The 20,117-nt window shown below is 40.1% G+C and overlaps 2 protein-coding genes and 1 long non-coding RNA gene across 4 annotated transcripts in view; 1 reads left to right on the forward strand and 2 right to left on the reverse strand.

Moving 5' to 3' along the window:
* LOC144569106 (receptor-like serine/threonine-protein kinase SD1-8) lies at window positions 1–4,646 on the reverse strand. 2 transcript variants are annotated; one of them, XM_078319297.1, is made up of 7 exons: window positions 3,265–4,646; window positions 1,978–2,106; window positions 1,735–1,886; window positions 1,384–1,594; window positions 831–1,068; window positions 596–728; window positions 1–359 (listed from the first exon to the last, which is right to left on the reverse strand). In XM_078319297.1, exons 1-7 carry the CDS (start codon window positions 4,517–4,519, stop codon window positions 63–65), a joined length of 2,415 nt encoding a protein of 804 aa, XP_078175423.1. In that variant the 5' UTR covers window positions 4,520–4,646; the 3' UTR covers window positions 1–62. The 2 variants fall into 2 exon arrangements, 1 of the variants encoding a protein (XP_078175423.1); XR_013515976.1 differs by having other exon boundaries at window positions 226–359; window positions 866–1,068; window positions 3,265–4,637.
* The window catches only part of LOC144569105 (receptor-like serine/threonine-protein kinase SD1-8), a 32,986-nt gene that overhangs the window by 1,224 nt on the left and 11,645 nt on the right, over window positions 1–20,117 (reverse strand). The gene's annotated exons all lie outside the window — the stretch shown is intronic.
* LOC144569111 (uncharacterized) overlaps window positions 366–20,117 on the forward strand; it is a 26,530-nt gene continuing 6,778 nt past the window's right edge. Inside the window, exon 1 of the long non-coding RNA XR_013515978.1 lies at window positions 366–506. This is a non-coding gene — a long non-coding RNA (uncharacterized LOC144569111). The remainder of the gene's footprint in view (window positions 507–20,117) is intronic.

Raw genomic sequence — 20,117 nt, forward strand, 5'->3', positions numbered from 1 at the left:
CAATAAAATACACCGTACTAAAAAAAAAAAAATGCAATCTACGATCCAATATAATGGATCTTTTAACGGCCTTCAAGGTCTGTAATGGTGATCTCGTACGAACTGCTTGATTCCCACAATTGGGCCTGAACGGAATTGATTCTTGTACAAATAACGGGCTTCTTGGGCAGGGGCAATGCGGCAATTTCACTCGACAGCATGAACAAAACTGAGCCCATGAGGGGCCTATCATCGGGACATTCCTGTACACAGAGCAGGCCCACATGTAGGCACCGTAAAAGATCTGGTACTGGGCAGGGCCCACAAACAGTTGGGTCCAGAAGTTTTAGAGGATTGCCTTTTTCCCAGAGGCGCCAAGTCTGAGACAAACGTTGACACATAGAAGCATTATAAATACAAAAATAGTACAGGTTCATGACAAAAACATTATATTTACTAATTTCTATTATTAATATTGAGATCAGACATCTTGCTGGTCATTGGTAGTATCGTTTGGTACCGAGAAGGTAACTAAATAAAGAGGAGAGTAAGAACTTTCATTAGAATTTTAAGAGAACAGATCAGAAATTACAATTAACACTTCTGATAAACTTACATCTGCCAGCAGGATCATGTTCCCATTATTTCTTTGGCCACTCAGTATCTCCAACAAAAGAACCCCAAAGCTGTACACATCAGATTTGACCGATATTGTGCCGGTCATTGCATACTCAGGGGACATGTAACCACTGCATGAATTATTATGATATATATTCGTTTATAAAGTTGGACAAAGATAATGAAACAGGAAATGCAATTTTATTTTATGTGAATTAGAGAAAAAATTGTACCGTGTTCCGACTACTGTCTGTGTAGCCATTTCAACCTGATCACTTCTGAATAACCTAGCAGTACCAAAATCGGATATCTTGGGAACCATCTCTTGGTCTAATAGTATATTCGCAGCTTTCAGGTCCCTATGAATTATATTGAATCTTGAATCCTGATGTAGGTACAGAATTCCTCGAGCAATTCCGTGAATAATGTCTAATCTCATTCCCCAATCCAAGAACGGACGCCTCTTTTCATCTGTTCCAGAAATATTGGAGAGTCAGTGTTTTGCTCTGATTCAAGATTCTCAAAGTATTTAACAAAAATGTTTTGTTAATTTGTCCTTTTATTAGGATTTGTACGCTTTAAATCAAGAGGTCTTGCTTTAAATTAAACATTTTTTGCAGGTAAATTAATTATTGAGCTTAACCAGATAAATTATTATGTTGGAACTAACAAATGTTGGGACAAAACGTTAAGGATATAACCAAATTAATCCATATATATCTCAGTTTTTCAACAGTATAATCAAAATGCTGACAATAAATTGGATACAAAAGCATGTGTACTCGCCAAAAATAAAGAAGTCTAAGCTTTTGTTGCACATGTACTCATAAACAAGCATCCTCTCATCGGCATGTATACAACATCCATGGAGGCGAACGAGATTACGGTGCTGAAGTTTGGCAATCAGTAAGACCTCATTCATGAACTCATGTGGTCCTTGTAACGATTGCATTGAGAGCCTCTTCACCGCTATTTCTTGTCCATTTGTCAATTGACCCTGATAATTACCAAAATTCATACATTTGAATATTACATTTTGCTATTCGCCTACTACATCCATAAAAAAAAAGGAATAATTGTATGTTTTAAAATGCTTTTTCTTTTTGAAAATAATAATTTGTCAAAAAAGTTGTTTACCTTGTAAACGCTTCCAAAGCCACCTTCTCCAATTTTGTTGATAATGGAGAAATTATTTGTAGACTGCATGACTGTTTCCATGTCAAATAGAGGCAGTTCGGAATCTTCGAAGCGGCTGTTCTCACTGAAGTTATAACTGGTACTACTAATGACTACAGAAGGTAAAAACTTAGGCTATTTGACTATTCAATCTTTCATTTTTATGATTTAAGATTGATGATGACTTGTTTGGAAGTACCTTACCTTTTATTTTATCTGTTGGCTTCTTCTTCCAAATGTAAACACCAAGTGTGAACAGAGTGGCAGCAAATGCTGCAACCACTACTGAAATTATGATAGCTAGGTGAGTCTTGCTGTTTTTGGTTCCTGCATCTGTTTGCACAATTAATATATCTTAGAACTTTAATTCGAATTAGTTGATCATTTAAGTCTTTACCTAATGGATGACCAATATTATATTGTTTACTAAATAATAAATAATTGTATTTGCAAATAGATAAAGTGAGAAACAAATGCTTTTGTGTTGAAGGATATATCAATGCCTTCATTTCTGCGCAATTTAAAGAGAACTAGCATTGACTGAATGGACAATATGACTATATGGCTGATACTAGACATAAGCACTTCATGCTAGTGAAGTTAAATAAATTATATCATTTCAAATTATGGAATTAAAACTGTGCAATTAAGGCAATTTCTACAATTAATTACCAAGTGGTGATGTAATCATAGAAGTTAGTCTTCAAGACCAAATATATAATAACCCACAAAGAAGTTCACACACAATTGTTTGCTACTGGAAGGTTCAATGTTTAAAATATTGGTATCCTACAAAACATATGTTGTGTAGTATGTCATCTATTCTTATACTTTAGCGGGATAAAAGATTTGCTGATCTGCAAAAAATGGACAGCTTAGACCTAACAGCCACCCTTTCTGACCAGGGTTGCCCACAAATAATATAAACTTGGCACTACAATTTTTAAGATTTTTGACACTAATAATAAGGTTAGCAATATCAATTACTGCATTCTAGCTTTCCGTAGTCTTTTTCTTCTTTTACTACATGTTTTATTTCAGAAGTACTGAACAATTAAATTTACCAGAATAACAAATTGTCTGGTAAATCTTTACAGCTACCTGATTTCATTTTCATGTTGTTTGCTACAATATATAATAATGCCTTTCAAGTTTACCACATTACAAGTGTGTTGAGCTAAAAATTTCCACTTTTATTTAAAAAATATAGAAGAATTAGCCTATGCATATGCGGAATAATTCTTTTAGTCAAAGAGAAGAAATATAGTCTTTGCAAATAAATTAAAGTTCACAGTCAATTTGACTTTTTCAGTCTAAATTAACTAAATCAAGCAAAGGGAGAAATATTTTGAGTGATTGAACCTTGCTTTGACTAAAGGATGAGAAATACAGCTGGAACCTTTTGTCGAATTACAAAACGATATTCTAAAAATTGTAACAAAAGGGGACTATCTGAATTTAAAAAATTGAAGAGCAAAGAAAAAAACATACCTAAATCAGACAGCGCAACTTTAATGTACAAATCCTGACCACCGTCAATAAACCTTGTATCGACCAACTCATTTACCCACATAATGCAACCACTACCTCCATTGCTTATATCTGTCCCCGAATAAGCCACGCAGGAACAATTCGCCAAGCACTTCTCTCTGCACCTATCAAGGTCAATAGTAACATCGACAATAACACTATGTGTCTCGGGTAACTTGACACCTTTAACCAAATTAAATCCATCACCCAGATTTGCACAGTCTAATTTAGTCTTTCTCACACACCCTTGGCTTGTATCTCTCATATACCACCCGCTGGGTGACCTTGGTTCAAACCCATTGAAGCAGCTACAAACCATTGCATCATTTGCATTACACACACCAAACACACCGCATTTTGCGTAGTAGTCGCATTGATCTCTTGGAGCAGACCAGAATACGCTCCAGGAACTTGTGTTCTGGTACCACACCAGGCGCTGCATAGTTCCTGATTCATTCAACATGACCCGAGATAGAAAAGAACCGGGTTTGTTAGAGTATCCATAAGATATCTCATCTGGACTATTGTTAAAGCTGAAACTAAACATGTCTTGAAAAGTAGTCATCTCTGGTATGCCACTAAATCGTACCCCATTCCATGGCCCGGTCCGGTACAACCTTTTTTGGTTACCATCCCACGTACCAAATTCAGGAGAACCATGTGTGTCCATATAATAGTGGTATTCTCCAATTGCTGGGTCGTCTGATGTACGCCAGGAGTAGAGTGACCACTCATGACCAGTTTTTAAATTCTTACCGACTCTCATACCCGGTAAAAAGGTGTTTGTGGGCCAATCAAAGCTTTGCCATAAAACACCATTTGTTTTTAAGTCCCTTAACACTAGATTTCCCGAGTCAAGAAGTTGTACAGATGTGGGGTTAGTTGTATAAGTGGAGTTAGAATACCACATAACACTACCGTTGGAATTATCTTCAAGTATTAAATTTCCGTTTTCAGAGATTGAAAGAACTCCAGAGGTGTTTTTGAGAGGAGAATTACGGTTAGCAACCCAAACAATTGCTTGTGGTGATACTTTGAACCAAATACCGAGAAAATGCTTAGATGCACCGGTCGAGAAGAAACCAAGCACGAAGGTACCGCCGGCTGACTCGAGCTTCCCTCCATCTGTTATGTTTTGATGTTGTTTAAATAAATCAACCGCCTCGCCCGAGCATAAGAGAAGGTGAAAAAGTGAGAAAAAGAGAATTTTCCTCATAATTGATACCAAATTAATGTGGTGGAGAGTCGTTTGCAAGATTTGCAAATTAAGAGTTATGACCGTATGAGTAGAGTTGGTAGATAGTGTTTTATTTATTAAGCTGGGCTTTAGCCATGACGCAGTTGACAATGACAATGGTGGACTTTCATAGAGAGCTTCTAATTATCCGCCAACGATCTCTCATGGTAGGGGTGTCAATGGCATCCGTTTACCCGTACCGTCGATAAGATGGATACCAGTAAGACTTTTTTTTCATAAACTTATCTGTTACGATATCTAAATAAGTAAGAGCACAGATAAAGTCTATTACGTATCAGATAATGATAAAAAAAAATTATATATATTATATATATTAATGAACAATTAATATTTATTCTCTAACTACTCTTGGTTGTTGTGTTATACTTAATTAATCATTAAAACACGTAAATAAATTCAAGCAAATTTCAATAAAGTTTAGACCTTTAAAATACGTCAAGATGTGTGAAATGAATGTGTTTTATTGTTTTATTTAGTAAATAATAAAATTAATTATTATATTAGCATTATCCGATATTTATTTGCTGCCGTATCGTTATTTGACAACCATAATGGATAAGATAAAATACGGGTAGAGATACAAAAATGCTTCCATCTGACCCTTATCGTACCCATTGACACCCCTACTCATGGACATTTTCATTCGAATGCATTTCAGGATAGTTTAATTATTTGTCGTCTTCAAGTACCCCATGACTCCATTTATTTCCTAATTGTAAGGATATTTCCTAATTTCCAGTCCTCTAGTTGAAATTCAGGTTAATTAGCTGGGAAATTTCCTCGTAATTCAATCATGTATGGGCATTATGTCATTATCGTATTATATTGTTTGCAGATCAAGCAATTGAGGTTCCTCTCTCTTCAATCAGGTAAGGACATTATCGTATTATATTCTTTGGACCGTCTAATTGGTTGACTAGCTAATAAACCGTAGATATTTTAATTTTGAACAACTAAGAGATTCCAGAAAATTGAGTTGTTCTTCTTTACTTTATCCGGCAGTTAAGATTTAAATAGATGTATTTTGTTCGCAGAACAAGACGAGGTTTATCTTACACTTTGAAAACTAAATATTTTGTCATGTAGATTACTGTTAGAATATCTATCATTGTATAATTAAAAATAGGAAAAAGTAAGAGAGAAGGATCAGTACCAACTACCCAGCATACCAAACATATCTAGCAAATAAACCAATGGTACCATAACGGCCTATAAACTAAGCTTTTTTATTTTATTTTTTTGGTTGGAAGCCCTTAGGCACATGATATTTCATAAAAAACTAGTTTCAGTACAAGCTTGAGATGAATGTCATTATTTCATTCTGAATACCAAAAAGACCAAAAAGGAAAGCACAAAATAAGAAAACAAACGGATTCCATTACATCAAGCATTGCACCATGCTAAATACAGCTACATAAAAGGAAAGAGAGGGAATGTATATCCCTTGTAGTTAAGCTGATGCAGTCGCGCCAGATTTGCAAGATGGTGGGCCTGTTCGTTCTCTTCCCTCGGTACATAAGCACAGCTGTAAAGCGGGTATTGCTTTAATCGTCTTCCGATTTGAGCCAGGAGTGTGTATGATCGCCAGTCAGCAGCTATAAGCGGTCTTAACTTACTAGTTGAGTTGAACGTATCAGCCAGCAGTTGTGAGTCCGTTAAGAAGGTGCAGCATTGGATTTGTTGTGCAATGTTTTCTTCAATTGCCATTAATAGCGCCATAGCCTCCATGTGGAAGGGGGAAGTTGCTGTAGAAAAGTATTTGATTTCATAGCTGATTAGCCTTTGTTGAGACATGAGTAGATAGGCCGCCCCCCCCCTTTTTCATCTTCTTGAAAAGATCCATCAATCCACGCGACGGTATCCCTTTGCCCTGCCAAGAATTGACATCTGTCAAATACATTATTAATTGGTTTATTTACGCTCCATGTTAGCTCCGGCTGACTTGACCATGTCGAGATGGATGCACTAATTACATCATCTGGATTGCTTTCCTTTTTTGAAAGAGATATGCACAATGCCCTTTCCATATATTCCATGCCAGTATCATAAAATTGGCGATCTGAACTTCATCAAGGTTCTGCCATAGTAAATTAAGCAAGTCTCTCAAGTAATCCTGTGAATGATTCGAAGAGCGAAGGCCCAACGAAGATCTAAACCAAGTAGCATGTGCATGGGGGCATTCAAAGATTGCATACAACACCCCTTCGACTGATGCTTGACACATTGAGCAGCTTGGGTTGATGGAGTGGATTCTTCTAGATAGGGCATGGGCAGTCGGTAAAGCTTCATGCATAGCCCTCCAGAAAAACATACGTACTCGCGGCGGCACTCTTGAGGTCTTCCAAATTTTCTTCCAAATCCCCTTCTCTTCTTTGGTTACTACCGGCCTAATGAAATTATTAAGCTGATCCAGCATTTTGTAAGCCGACTTAACCGTGAATTCCCCATTGGTAGCCCATGTGTAAACAATTTTATCCTTAACTCCTGGTCTCAAAATGACATCCCTAAGCTCCCCACTAATATTGTTTGCCACATTATTGCCCCCAAATTGAATGAGCTTAGTTATGTTCCATGATTGAGTATTTGCATCAAATAAAGTCGCTACCTTTATCCGTGTTTGAGCTCTTGTTGGCACCTCTAAAGTTTTCTAATCACTAAAGTTAATGAGGCCTAACTTAGTTATTTCAATCTAGATCGATCTAAATTATTCATGTTTGGTTGACATCTAAAGTTATACCTTGACTTAAATTATTACTTGTTTGATAAGAATTTGATGGCTTAAGACATGATTTGATATTACAAATTATTTTGTCCTACAAAATTTTAATGGCTTAAGGCATGATTTGATATTACAAATTATTTTGTCCTACAAAATTTGTAATAACAATAATAAAACTATTCTTTGTATTTTTTTTTCTTTTCATTTTGATTGAAAGAAATTGTACAAGAAAACGAGTTATGTATAAATTAATTTTATATCTTAGAGAAGCACATTGTATTTAATGAATCTTATTTAATTGAAGTTATATGTGTACAAATTTATTTGTCAAAAATGTGTTAGGTTGATGAACAAAAAATTTATTATTTTGTAGTACAATTTAAAAAATATTTTATTTAATTATTTTTTAGATTGCATATTTTGTTGATTTAGAAAGTTATGCCATTTAAAAAAAAATATTGATTCTTTAATTGATAAAGTTATAAGTTTTTGTAAATGAAAAAAAATAATTGCTTATTTTATATCTCTTAAAAAGTGATTAAAAATAATAAAAATAATTAAAAGTTAGGCCTCATACTCAATTAAAATTAAACCACCTAGAGAGGTGGTTTAGTTTATGTCAATTTAGTCCGGCCTAAAGATCGGCTTATTCCGTTTTAGTCCGGCTCAATTAAATCACGTTTGGTGAAATAAGTGAGGCCTAAAGCCCTTATTCCATTGTTTAGTCCACAACCAAACATGACTTGAGAAAGAAACATTCTTTGTATTTCACTGAACTGTATTCTACAAGCTTTACATCTCTGATATTTATAGAGTATTACAAGCATTCTCTAATCTTGGTTACATACTCTAATAGAATCATATCTAACTACCAGCAGCTGTAACTAACTATTTCGTCCCTCCGTTTGTTACTGTCTTCTGAATTGTTTATATCCATTGGATTCCTGTTAGCCTCGCTCAAGCGCATCGCGGTGTACGCATGGTGTGCTTGAAATGTCAAAGCCGATATCTGAATGTCATTGTTCTTTCGATTTAAATTGTCAAGTTGTATGTTTGGGTTTCCTTGAAGGTAGAAAAAGGTAGAAAAAGAAGGAGCTATTTTAATTTGGCTCAAGAATGCTTCCATGTACATGAGAGACTCGTTTGAGTGCTTTTTGTAAAATAAAAACAAAAAGAAAGAAAAGAAAATTGAAAAGTTCATGGCTTTGTGACAAGTACATGGTTTCACGCTGTTTAATCGTTAACGGTGGTCAAACCGATGCGAATATACTTAACGGATGCATGTTTGCGGAATGAAAATGATTAATCGACTATTTTACCATTTAATCGGTCATTTATTCTAGTTTATTTTAATCTATTCCAACAAATATTTATTTGCACATTGATTTTTTTTTTTTCTGTAATAGTGTGTAATAATAAGTTCTATAAATCATGTCTTGTAGTTTTTTTTGTGTTTGGACATATATCCAATATTTTTAATATAAGTTTTTTTTTCTTACTTACTTTGAAATTGATTAATTATTATATTATTTATATACCATATATTTTTCTTAGTTACTGATGTATTTTTTTTTTAAATTAGTACAACATATTTATTTATGAAACTAAGTTGTTATCATAAATTAAATTTAGTGATTTTATGTTGGAAAGTTTCATTTAAATTTATTTTTTCATTAAATAAATGTGTTACCTATACATGTAAAGTGCTTATGCGTTAAGAAAAAAATAAGTGTAATGTCATGTTATAATAACAAAACTAGGTTAAATTGAGTTTATTTGATAAGTGTAATAAATTAAATAAATTATGATATATGTACAAAAAATTAATAAAAACATTAAATTGTCTGCATAATTCTGATTAATCAGCCACATACCGATTAATCGCTTGGCGGTACCCCAACCGTCTGATAATTGCATACCGTTATTTACAACACTGGTAGATAGAGAAGAAAAGAAGAGAAAAGGAGCCCAGTATTGGTTCGGCTTGGTGATTTGATTTGAGCATTTTAGGAGGGATTTTCTTGAAAAAGAAAGGTTGATTTGATTCTTGAACTGGAGATGCAATTTTTTTTTGTTGTTCTTAATTTGGTGGTTTGTTCAAGGTTGCATGCATGCCTCACAATATTGGTAAATAATACCTAAGGAAAGACAATACTGGTTAATCTAATCTCTGGATCTTAATTTTTATTTATTTTTAGATAGAAAGAAGGAAAATAAAATAAACTGATGTTGATATTGGCATGGGTTAGTTTTAGTCCTCTGAGAATCAATAGTAGCCAAAATTGAATATGAGGTTTTCTAAACTGCAAAATTCAATAACCTTGTTAGTTACCGGATTGAATTTTTGTCATACCCTGAGACAACCCGCCACATATTTTTACGTAAGGCGTGTGCACATGTTACGTTACGAAATTTTTACAATTTAATTCAAATGATTTAAAAGAAGGAATCGATAAATCATGTTAACAAAATAGAAGTTTAAACCTTAATTAAGGTTCCCCTAAATAAGTAAGTTAAGTGTGAATCGAAACCGCGTCGAAATTTCGAGATTTTGAAACTTTATAGGTTGAGTGCGGATGGGATTGACCCGCACTGCGGGTGGGTGCATCCGCACTCATGCAATTCTGTGTTGGTCAAAATTTACTAAGTGCTGAGTGCGGGTGAGTGACCCGCACTGCGGATGGGTCCAGCCGCACTCATAAATTCCTATATTGAGCTGAATTTCCTGAAAAATTGGCTAAGTCCCGAGTGCGGATGGGTTGACCCGCACTGCGGGTGGATTTCATCCGCAATAGGCTCGGACTTTTTTCGAAATTTGCCTAAGTCCCGAGTGCGGATGGGTGACCCGCACTGCGGATGACTTCTGTGTTAAAGCTCATTTTCTGAAAACCGACTAAGTGTTGAGTGCGGGTCAAGCCACCCGCAGTGCGGATGGGTGCATCCGCATTCAGGGTATTTTTTTACCCTAAAACCCAAATCAAAGCTTCTCACTCTCTCTCTCTCTCTTCACCATTCCCCATTTCTTGTGATTTTCGCCCCAAATAGAAGAGAAAGAACGTGAGAACTTTCCGTTCCTTTCAAACCTTCGATTGTTGCGAGAAATCGAAATCGGAACCGAGTAAGCTGCCGAGGATCTCTCCGAACTCTCCTATTTGGTATTTCTTTCTCTCCTTCTTTCTTTCGAAACCTCGAATTTTCTCGATTTCTCAGATTCTCGTTTTAAACTCGAGATTTGTGTTCGAATTACTCGAGGACTAGTTCCTCTACACTCCTTACTAGTTTGTTTGTCAATCTTTTTCCCGATTTCTTCCGATTTGTGAAATCTGATTTCTAGGGTTTCGTGCCAAAAATGAAAGTTGGCATAATCGTGATTTGATTTGCTTAACCCAACCAATTAGACTTGTAATCGGTAGGGTTGCTTCCTGATCGTGAATTTTTAGAACATTTAACGACTGATTTGAGGTTTTGACCAAATTAGGGTTAACCAAACGGTAAATCGAATTGATCCGAGAACCAAAGTAGTGAAACGGTGATTAATGGTTACCAAAGTGAAAGGGTATATGGCTAGAGGGCCTAGATGCAATTGTGCACCGTTCTATGAGATTTTTAATAAGAAAGAAGGAACCGAAAAGAATCGATACCAAGACATAAGAATTGATTTAGGACTGTACAAACCCTAAGTAAACTTATGGACCACTGAATCCAAATTAAACCAAGTATACGTATAATATAGGTGTAGGCTCGGTTGAGCAAGACTTAGCGAGGCAATACGAGACGTCCGATCCTTAAATTAAGCGGTACGCTCATCATACTAAGGTGCGGGATTCTTGGACTTGTTTGATACTTTATTTTCAGGAATTAAACTGTTTATTCGTTTGTCATGTTGAATGATTAATTGTTGCATATTTTGGAATTCATGCTGCATATTGATTCTTGCATAACTGAGAATGAATTGAATTGTTAGGTTAAGATTAATTGGCATGTTGGTATGGTTATTATTCGATTAGTTCTATTACTTGTTCTTGATGTGAATGAATCTGCCAGGCCGACCTGTTTAGGTGGCTGGATAAGGTGACGGTGACCTATCCGTTGACCTGTGTTTATGAATTTGCCAGACCGACCTGTTTAGGTGGCTGGATTAAGGTGACGCTGCTGACTTATGCGTTGACCTGTTAGAATTTGCCAGACCGACCTGTTTAGGTGGCTGGATTAAGGTGACGCTGCTGACTTATGCGTTGACCTGTTAGAATTTGCCAGACCGACCTGTTTAGGTGGCTGGATAAGGTGACGGTGACCTATCCGTTGACCTGTTTAATGAATTGTGCAAAGCTGATAGCTGCTTGTGATTCTATTTGAATGAAATTGCAAAGTTGAGCGGTATGGCTGACTTTGATTCCGTGTGATTGCATTTGTGTCAAGTTGACCTGTATAGGTGACTTGTAACCAGACCTTAGGATATGGTTAAGCCAAACAGCTACAGATGGGTGTCGGATAAAAGGGCCCAGCTTGGTTGGCCATCTGTAGGCGCCTGTAACCCTACAGATGTGGGTTTGATAACGGTCCAGCTCGAAAGAACACCTGTAGTTGCTACAAGCCCTAATGAATTAAGTTAAGCCAAATATATGTTGTGTTTTGAAATTCATCTTGGAAATTCCGTGAACTGTGTTTCAGGTTGATTAATTGTTGTCGAGCATTGGTATACTGTTATTTATGATTATATACATCTGTTTGCATTGTTATTGTTTGGGTTTCATTGTTGAATATGGAGTTTGATTGCAAGTCCAATAGTCTATCTGTGGCAAATTCGCACTGGGAATTTATTCTCACCCCCACCCTCCCGGTTATTTTACAGGTACTGGTGCGACTGATTCCGGAGAGGCACGCGAGTAGTAGGCCATAGTAGCTTACCATCTCAGGACCCTAGATATTTTGGTGTATAGTTTTAGGGTAGGCCTCATGGTTGGTATCCGGATGAGATACTTATGTTGTATTATTTACGGTCCAGACTGTGTACTCTGATTATATATTAGAAACTTGTTTTGAATTGCGTGTTGTTTGGTTTAAATTGTTAATTGCCTTGTAAGCATACACGGCGTTGTATGCTTACGGCGGGAGACTGTTACGACCCGTGGCCGCGGGGTGTGACAGCTCTCTTCGGTGGTATCAGAGCCAGGTTTAAACCCTAACCAGACTGATAGGATACGTGAGTGGGGTACGTTATACTTGGGATCGTTACGGCTAACGACTGGTTTGTTATATGAGATAAGTGTATGCAAACTTAATAAATTGTTTCTTCTTATTTAAGTTATGGAAGGACGTCGCAGTAGGGGACGACCTAGAATCAGGAATCGTGATCCTATTCAGGATCCACTGAATGAGCCGATCGGTCATGCGAGCGAGGCCGGATCTGCAGGGCCTGAGGTCCAGAGAGTTGATCTTGGACCTGGAGGTGCGCAGAACCGGGACCGAGATCTAGACGATAGATTGATTGCGGCCTACGAGAGAGGCCGCCAAGCAGAGAGACGTGAGGTGGCACCGGAGGCTCCCCGGGGAGGTCCGAAAGATTTTAGGAGGTTGTACGACTCCTTCATGCGCCTTAATCCACCTCGGTTTAATGGCACTGGCGAGTATGCCGCTGCGGAAGAATGGCTCGCGAGCATGAGTGCGAAGCTAGTTCTGTGTAGAGCACCAGAACAAGATATGGTGGAGCTGGCAGAGCAGCAGTTAGAGGAGGGTGCGAGGTTCTGGTGGGATGGAGCCCGACATAGTTATGTCGGGGAGGAGGCCAAGATTCCGTGGGAGTGGTTCGACTTACAGTTCACTCGACGGTTTCTGAGTAACATCCAGCGAGAGGCGCTGCGGAGGAAATTCCTAGACTTGAAGCAGAGTGGGCGAGCAGTGGCGGACTATAACAATGAGTTCCTTGCCTTGTCCAGGTACGCGACTGATGTGCAGACTGATGTGGTGAGATACCATAGGCAGTACCTGGATGGACTGGATGGAGGGATATCGATGATTGTGGATACCCCTATGGCTACTGAGCTGCAGGCCATGATGGATCACGCTGAGCAAGTGGAGCTGCAGGCCATGACAGAGAGGAATGTGAAGCAGAGGGAGGATCAAAACCGATCGTTTAGGTCAAGGGGAGGACCGTCGACAGCTAGACCACCCCTGAGACACTTTGGCGCACCTAGACCCCCTCCGAGGCAGATAGCAGCACCGGTACTCCGGCCGGGTTTTGTTTCAGTGTGGTGCCGTTCATGCGATCAGGCACACTCTGAGATCGAGTGCAGACGCCGCAACCAAGCATGTTACACCTGCGGCAGTATGGGGCATTGGGCCAGAGATTGTCCGAATGCGGCACTAAGGTTCCAGAGGGACGACGGTGGCAGAGGGCCCATGGGACGTGGAGCTGGTAGACCACCATTCCGTGGTCAAGGTGCTTCTCAGACCAGCGGAGGCAGGATTGGAGGTCGAGTGGCTGCCCATGCACTCGGTATAGCAGAGGTTGCATATGATGCAACGAGGACTCTGGAGGAAGGTGAAGGCTTGCAACCGTCTGATTCTCGAGCTGATGTGATGACAGGTATACTTTCTATCTCGGATGAGAGTGCCTATTGTTTGATAGATACTGGGTGTAGCCATTCCATTGTATCGAAGGCTTGGGTAGAAAGGTATAACTGGTCAACTGAAACCAATAACCAAGTCCTGAGTGTCCAAACCCCTTTCGGTTCGACTGACCGAAAAATAACCATATGCCGAAACCGAAAAGTCAGAGTTGATGGAAGGGATCTCGAGATAGACCTGTTGGTTATGGAGATCACGGGTTATGACGTTCTATTGGGGATGGATTGGTTAACAAGACATGCCGCGACAATCGACTGTCCGCACCGCAGGATTTGTTTTGTGATCGCAAAAGGTGGTATGTCGTGCATGCTGAACTGTAGAAAAGTTGGAGGGTTGGTATCATGCATCTCGGCTGTGGAAGTTAGGCATCTGATCGATTCAGGGTGCACTGCATATCTGGCAGCAATAGTGTACACTAATACGGAAGTTCCTGAGATGAATACGATTCCAGTGGTGTCGGAGTTCGTGGATGTGTTTCCGGAGGAAATAGTCGGATTACCACCGGAACGAGAAGTGGGGTTTGGCATAGAAGTGTTACCGGGTACGACACCAATTTCAAAGAGTCCGTATCGTATGGCTCCTGCAGAATTGAAGGAACTCAAGGCCCAATTAGAAGAGATGCTGGAAAGCGGGTTTATTAGACCGAGCACATCTCCATGGGGTGCTCCGGTGCTGTTTGTGAAGAAGAAGGATGGTACCTTGCGGTTATGTATCGACTACCGCGAACTAAACAAGGTGACCATCAAGAATAGATACCCGTTACCCCGAATCGACGACTTGTTTGATCAGCTGCAAGGATCTTCGATCTACTCCAAGATAGACTTGAGAACGGGATACCACCAGCTGAGAATACGTCCGACTGATATGGAAAAGACAGCCTTCCGAACGCGCTATGGGCACTATGAATATCTGGTTATGCCATTCGGGCTAACAAATGCTCTGGCTGCATTTATGGATATGATGCAGCGAGTGTTTCATGACCTGTTGGATTCAACTGTGGTGGTGTTCATCGATGACATCCTGGTATATTCAAGGTCACGTGAGGAGCATGAGGTACATCTGCGGATAGTGTTGCAGAGATTGAGAGATCATCAACTATTCGCAAAGTTTTCGAAGTGTGAGTTCTGGCTTGAGAAAGTGGCCTTCCTTGGTCACGTGATATCAGGTGAAGGGTTGGCAGTGGATTCAGAAAAGATTCGGGCGGTGACCGATTGGAAGAGGCCAGAAACAGTTACGGAGATTCGTAGTTTTCTGGGGCTAGCAGGTTATTATAGAAGGTTCGTACTTGGATTCTCACAGTTAGCTGCTTCCCTTACGAAGCTTTTGCATAAAGGTGTGAAGTTCGAGTGGGGTGCCACTCAAGATCAAAGCTTTGAGGAGTTGAAGAATCGGTTGGTAACTGCACCGGTTCTTGCCATGCCCATCACCGACGAGGAGTATACCGTCTACACCGACGCATCCGGATCTGGTTTGGGATGTGTACTGATGCAGAAGGACCATGTTATAGCATATGCTTCTCGGCAGTTACGATCACACGAACAGAATTATCCGACCCATGATCTGGAGCTAGCTGCAGTGATCTTCGCTTTAAAGATTTGGCGGCATTACCTGTATGGAGTAAGGTGCCGTATCTTTACGGATCACCAAAGTTTGAAGTATATCTTCACTCAACGGGAGTTGAATTTGAGGCATAGGAGGTGGTTGGAGCTGATGAAGGACTACGATCTGGATATCCAGTATCATGCAGGAAAGGCAAACGTGGTAGCTGATGCGTTGAGCAGGAAGAGTCAGATCAATCTGGCATCGATTATCACCAGCGAGACACATCTTCTCGAGGAAATGAGAAGAATGAATCTGCACGTAGGTGCATCCCGTGAGTTTGCATTGGAAACCTCATCTTGATTGATTGGAGATAGCAATAGTGCAGGTACATCTACAGTTGCCTCGATTATCTTGGCCGCGGTCGAGGTTCGACCAGAGTTACACGAGCAGCAGAACAAGAGGACCCAAAGTGCCAGAAATTCCGACAACATTTCGAGTCAAATGCAGACTCGCCATTCCGACTCCACGAAGATGGCATTCTGCGGTTCCATGACCGCATATGCGTTCCGAATGACTCAGAACTGAAGAATCTGATTCTGTCAGAAGCACACGACTCGGGGTATACCATTCACCCTGGTGAAGTCAAGATGTACCAAGATTTAAAGCGATATTTCTGGTGGCCAAAGATGAAAAGGAACGTGCAAAACTATGTGGAGAAATGTCAGGTCTGTCAGCAAGTCAAAGCAGATAGACGGAAGAAGGCGGGATTACTAAGACCTTTGGAGATACCCATGAGAAAATTTGAGTCGATCACTATGGACTTCGTGACTGGATTTCCGAGAACCGTTGGGCGATACGATGCCATATGGGTGATAGTGGATAGGCTGACGAAGATTGCACACTTCATTCCACTTCGGATCGAGACATCCGGAAGAGAGTTGGCTGATCTGTTCTTGCAATACCAATTTAAATACCATGGATGTTCGCGGCACATTGTCTCCGACCGAGACACTCGATTTACATCTCACTTTTGGGGAAGCTTTCAAGAAGCCATGGGCACGAAAATGAGATTCAGTACAGCCCATCATCCGCAAACCGACGGTCAATCCGAACGAACCATACAAACATTGGAGGACATGCTTCGATCCTGTGCTTTAAGTTTTCGAGAATCTTGGATCAACCATTTGTACTTGGTAGAGTTTGCGTACAACAATAGCTACCATTCGAGCATCGGAATGTCACCACAAGAGGCACTTACAGGACAGCAGTGTCGCACACCGCTGTGGTGGGGACCCGCAGGTACGTATTCACCTACCGGGCCTCAGATGTTAGAAGAGATTGCCGAAAAGACGAAAGTCGTTTTGAGTCGGCTTAAGTCGGCCCAAGAGCGACAAAAGAAATATGCAGATGTGCATCGAAGACCGTTGGAGTTTCAAGAAGGGGACCACGTGTGGCTTCGAGTTTCACCCGTCAGGGGTGTGCACCGATTTGGCGTATCAGGCAAGTTGAGTCCTAGATATATTGGACCGTTTCAGATTTTGAGACGAATGGGACCGGTGGCATATGAGCTTGCATTGCCACCAGCATTGGACCGGGTTCATCCGGTGTTTCATGTGTCACAATTACGCCGGTACGTACGAGATCCATCCCACTGCATTGATCACTCCGACTTGCATGTCCAAGGTGACTTGTCCTATCAAGAAGAGCCAATGCAGATATTGGACCGAAAAGAACAGCAACTTCGGAGCAAGACGATTAAGCTTGTCCTGGTCAAATGGGGACGCCATTCGACGAAGGAAGCAACGTGGGAACACGAGGAAACCATTCGTGAGAAGTACCCAGAACTATTCAACGACTAAGGTACGCAATTTAGTTCAGAGGACTGAACTCTATTTTAAGGGGGGGCGTGTGCACATGTTACGTTACGAAATTTTTACAATTTAATTTAAATGATTTAAAAGAAAGAATCGATAAATCATGTTAACAAAATAGAAGTTTAAACCTTAATTAAGGTTCCCCTAAATAAGTAAGTTAAGTGTGAATCGAAACCGCGTCGAAATTTCAAGATTTTGAAACTTTATAGGCTGAGTGCGGATGGGATTGACCCGCACTGCGGGTGGGTGCATCCGCACTCATGCAATTGTGTTGGTCAAAATTTACTAAGTGCTGAGTGCGGGTGAGTGACCCGCACTGCGGATGGGTCCAGCCGCACTCATAAATTCCTATATTGAGCTGAATTTCCTGAAAAATTGGCTAAGTCCCGAGTGCGGATGGGTTGACCCGCACTGCGGGTGGATTTCATCCGCAATAGGCTCGGACTTTTTTCGAAATTTGCCTAAGTCCCGAGTGCGGATGGGTGACCCGCACTGCGGATGACTTCTGTGTTAAAGCTCATTTTCTGGAAACCGACAAAGTGTTGAGTGGTCAAGCCACCCGCAGTGCGGATGGGTGCATCCGCATTCAGGGTATTTTTTTACCCTAAAACCCAAATCAAAGCTTCTCACTCTCTCTCTCTCTTCACCATTCCCCATTTCTTGTGATTTTCGCCCCAAATAGAAGAGAAAGAACGTGAGAACTTTCTGTTCCTTTCAAACCTCCGATTGTTGCGAGAAATCGAAATCGGAACCGAGTAAGCTGCCGAGGATCTCTCCGAACTCTCCTATTTGGTATTTCTTTCTCTCCTTCTTTCTTTCGAAACCTCGAATTTTCTCGATTTCTCAGATTCTCGTTTTAAACTCGAGATTTGTGTTCGAATTACTCGAGGACTAGTTCCTCTACACTCCTTACTAGTTTGTTTGTCAATCTTTTTCCCGATTTCTTCCGATTTGTGAAATCTGATTTCTAGGGTTTCGTGCCAAAAATGAAAGTTGGCATAATCGTGATTTGATTTGCTTAACCCAACCAATTAGACTTGTAATCGGTAGGGTTGCTTCCTGATCGTGAATTTTTAGAACATTTAACGACTGATTTGAGGTTTTGACCAAATTAGGGTTAACCAAACGGTAAATCGAATTGATCCGAGAACCAAAGTAGTGAAACGGTGATTAATGGTTACCAAAGTGAAAGGGTATATGGCTAGAGGGCCTAGATGCAATTGTGCACCGTTCTATGAGATTTTTAATAAGAAAGAAGGAACCGAAAAGAATCGATACCAAGACATAAGAATTGATTTAGGACTGTACAAACCCTAAGTAAACGTATGGACCACTGAATCCAAATTAAACCAAGTATACGTATAATATAGGTGTAGGCTCGGTTGAGCAAGACTTAGCGAGGCAATACGAGACGTCCGATCCTTAAATTAAGCGGTACGCTCATCATACTAAGGTGCGGGATTCTTGGACTTGTTTGATACTTTATTTTCAGGAATTAAACTGTTTATTCGTTTGTCATGTTGAATGATTAATTGTTGCATATTTTGGAATTTATGCTGCATATTGATTCTTGCATAACTGAGAATGAATTGAATTGTTAGGTTAAGATTAATTGGCATGTTGGTATGGTTATTATTCGATTAGTTCTATTACTTGTTCTTGATGTGAATGAATCTGCCAGGCCGACCTGTTTAGGTGGCTGGATAAGGTGACGGTGACCTATCCGTTGACCTGTGTTTATGAATTTGCCAGACCAACCTGTTTAGGTGGCTGGATTAAGGTGACGCTGCTGACTTATGCGTTGACCTGTTAGAATTTGCCAGACCGACCTGTTTAGGTGGCTGGATTAAGGTGACGCTGCTGACTTATGCGTTGACCTGTTAGAATTTGCCAGACCGACCTGTTTAGGTGGCTGGATAAGGTGACGGTGACCTATCCGTTGACCTGTTTAATGAATTGTGCAAAGCTGATAGCTGCTTGTGATTCTATTTGAATGAAATTGCAAAGTTGAGCGGTATGGCTGACTTTGATTCCGTGTGATTGCATTTGTGTCAAGTTGACCTGTATAGGTGACTTGTAACCAGACCTTAGGATATGGTTAAGCCAAACAGCTACAGATGGGTGTCGGATAAAAGGGCCCAGCTTGGTTGGCCATCTGTAGGCGCCTGTAACCCTACAGATGTGGGTTTGATAACGGTCCAGCTCGAAAGAACACCTGTAGTTGCTACAAGCCCTAATGAATTAAGTTAAGCCAAATATATGTTGTGTTTTGAAATTCATCTTGGAAATTCCGTGAACTGTGTTTCAGGTTGATTAATTGTTGTCGAACATTGGTATACTGTTATTTATGATTATATACATCTGTTTGCATTGTTATTGTTTGGGTTTCATTGTTGAATATGGAGTTTGATTGCAAGTCCAATAGTCTATCTGTGGCAAATTCGCACTGGGAATTTATTCTCACCCCCACCCTCCCGGTTATTTTACAGGTACTGGTGCGACTGATTCCGGAGAGGCACGCGAGTAGTAGGCCATAGTAGCTTACCATCTCAGGACCCTAGATATTTTGGTGTATAGTTTTAGGGTAGGCCTCATGGTTGGTATCCGGATGAGATACTTATGTTGTATTATTTACGGTCCAGACTGTGTACTCTGATTATATATTAGAAACTTGTTTTGAATTGCGTGTTGTTTGGTTTAAATTGTTAATTGCCTTGTAAGCATACACGGCGTTGTATGCTTACGGCGGGAGACTGTTACAACCCGTGGCCGCGGGGTGTGACAGCACATCACA

The sequence above is a fragment of the Carex rostrata genome, chromosome 18 (genome assembly GCF_964058835.1).
Source record: "Carex rostrata chromosome 18, lpCarRost1.2, whole genome shotgun sequence".
Lineage (NCBI taxonomy): Eukaryota > Viridiplantae > Streptophyta > Magnoliopsida > Poales > Cyperaceae > Carex > Carex rostrata.

Coding starts and splice junctions, on each gene's coding strand:
- LOC144569106 (XM_078319297.1), bottom strand. CDS start 4,519: ATGAGGAAAATTCTCTTTTTCTCACTTTTTCACCTTCTCTTATGCTCG. Junction 2,107..3,264: donor AGTTGCGCTGTCTGATTTAG/GTATGTTTTTTT, acceptor TTGTGCAAACAG/ATGCAGGAACCAAAAACAGC. Junction 360..595: donor ACATGATCCTGCTGGCAGAT/GTAAGTTTATCA, acceptor CGTTTGTCTCAG/ACTTGGCGCCTCTGGGAAAA.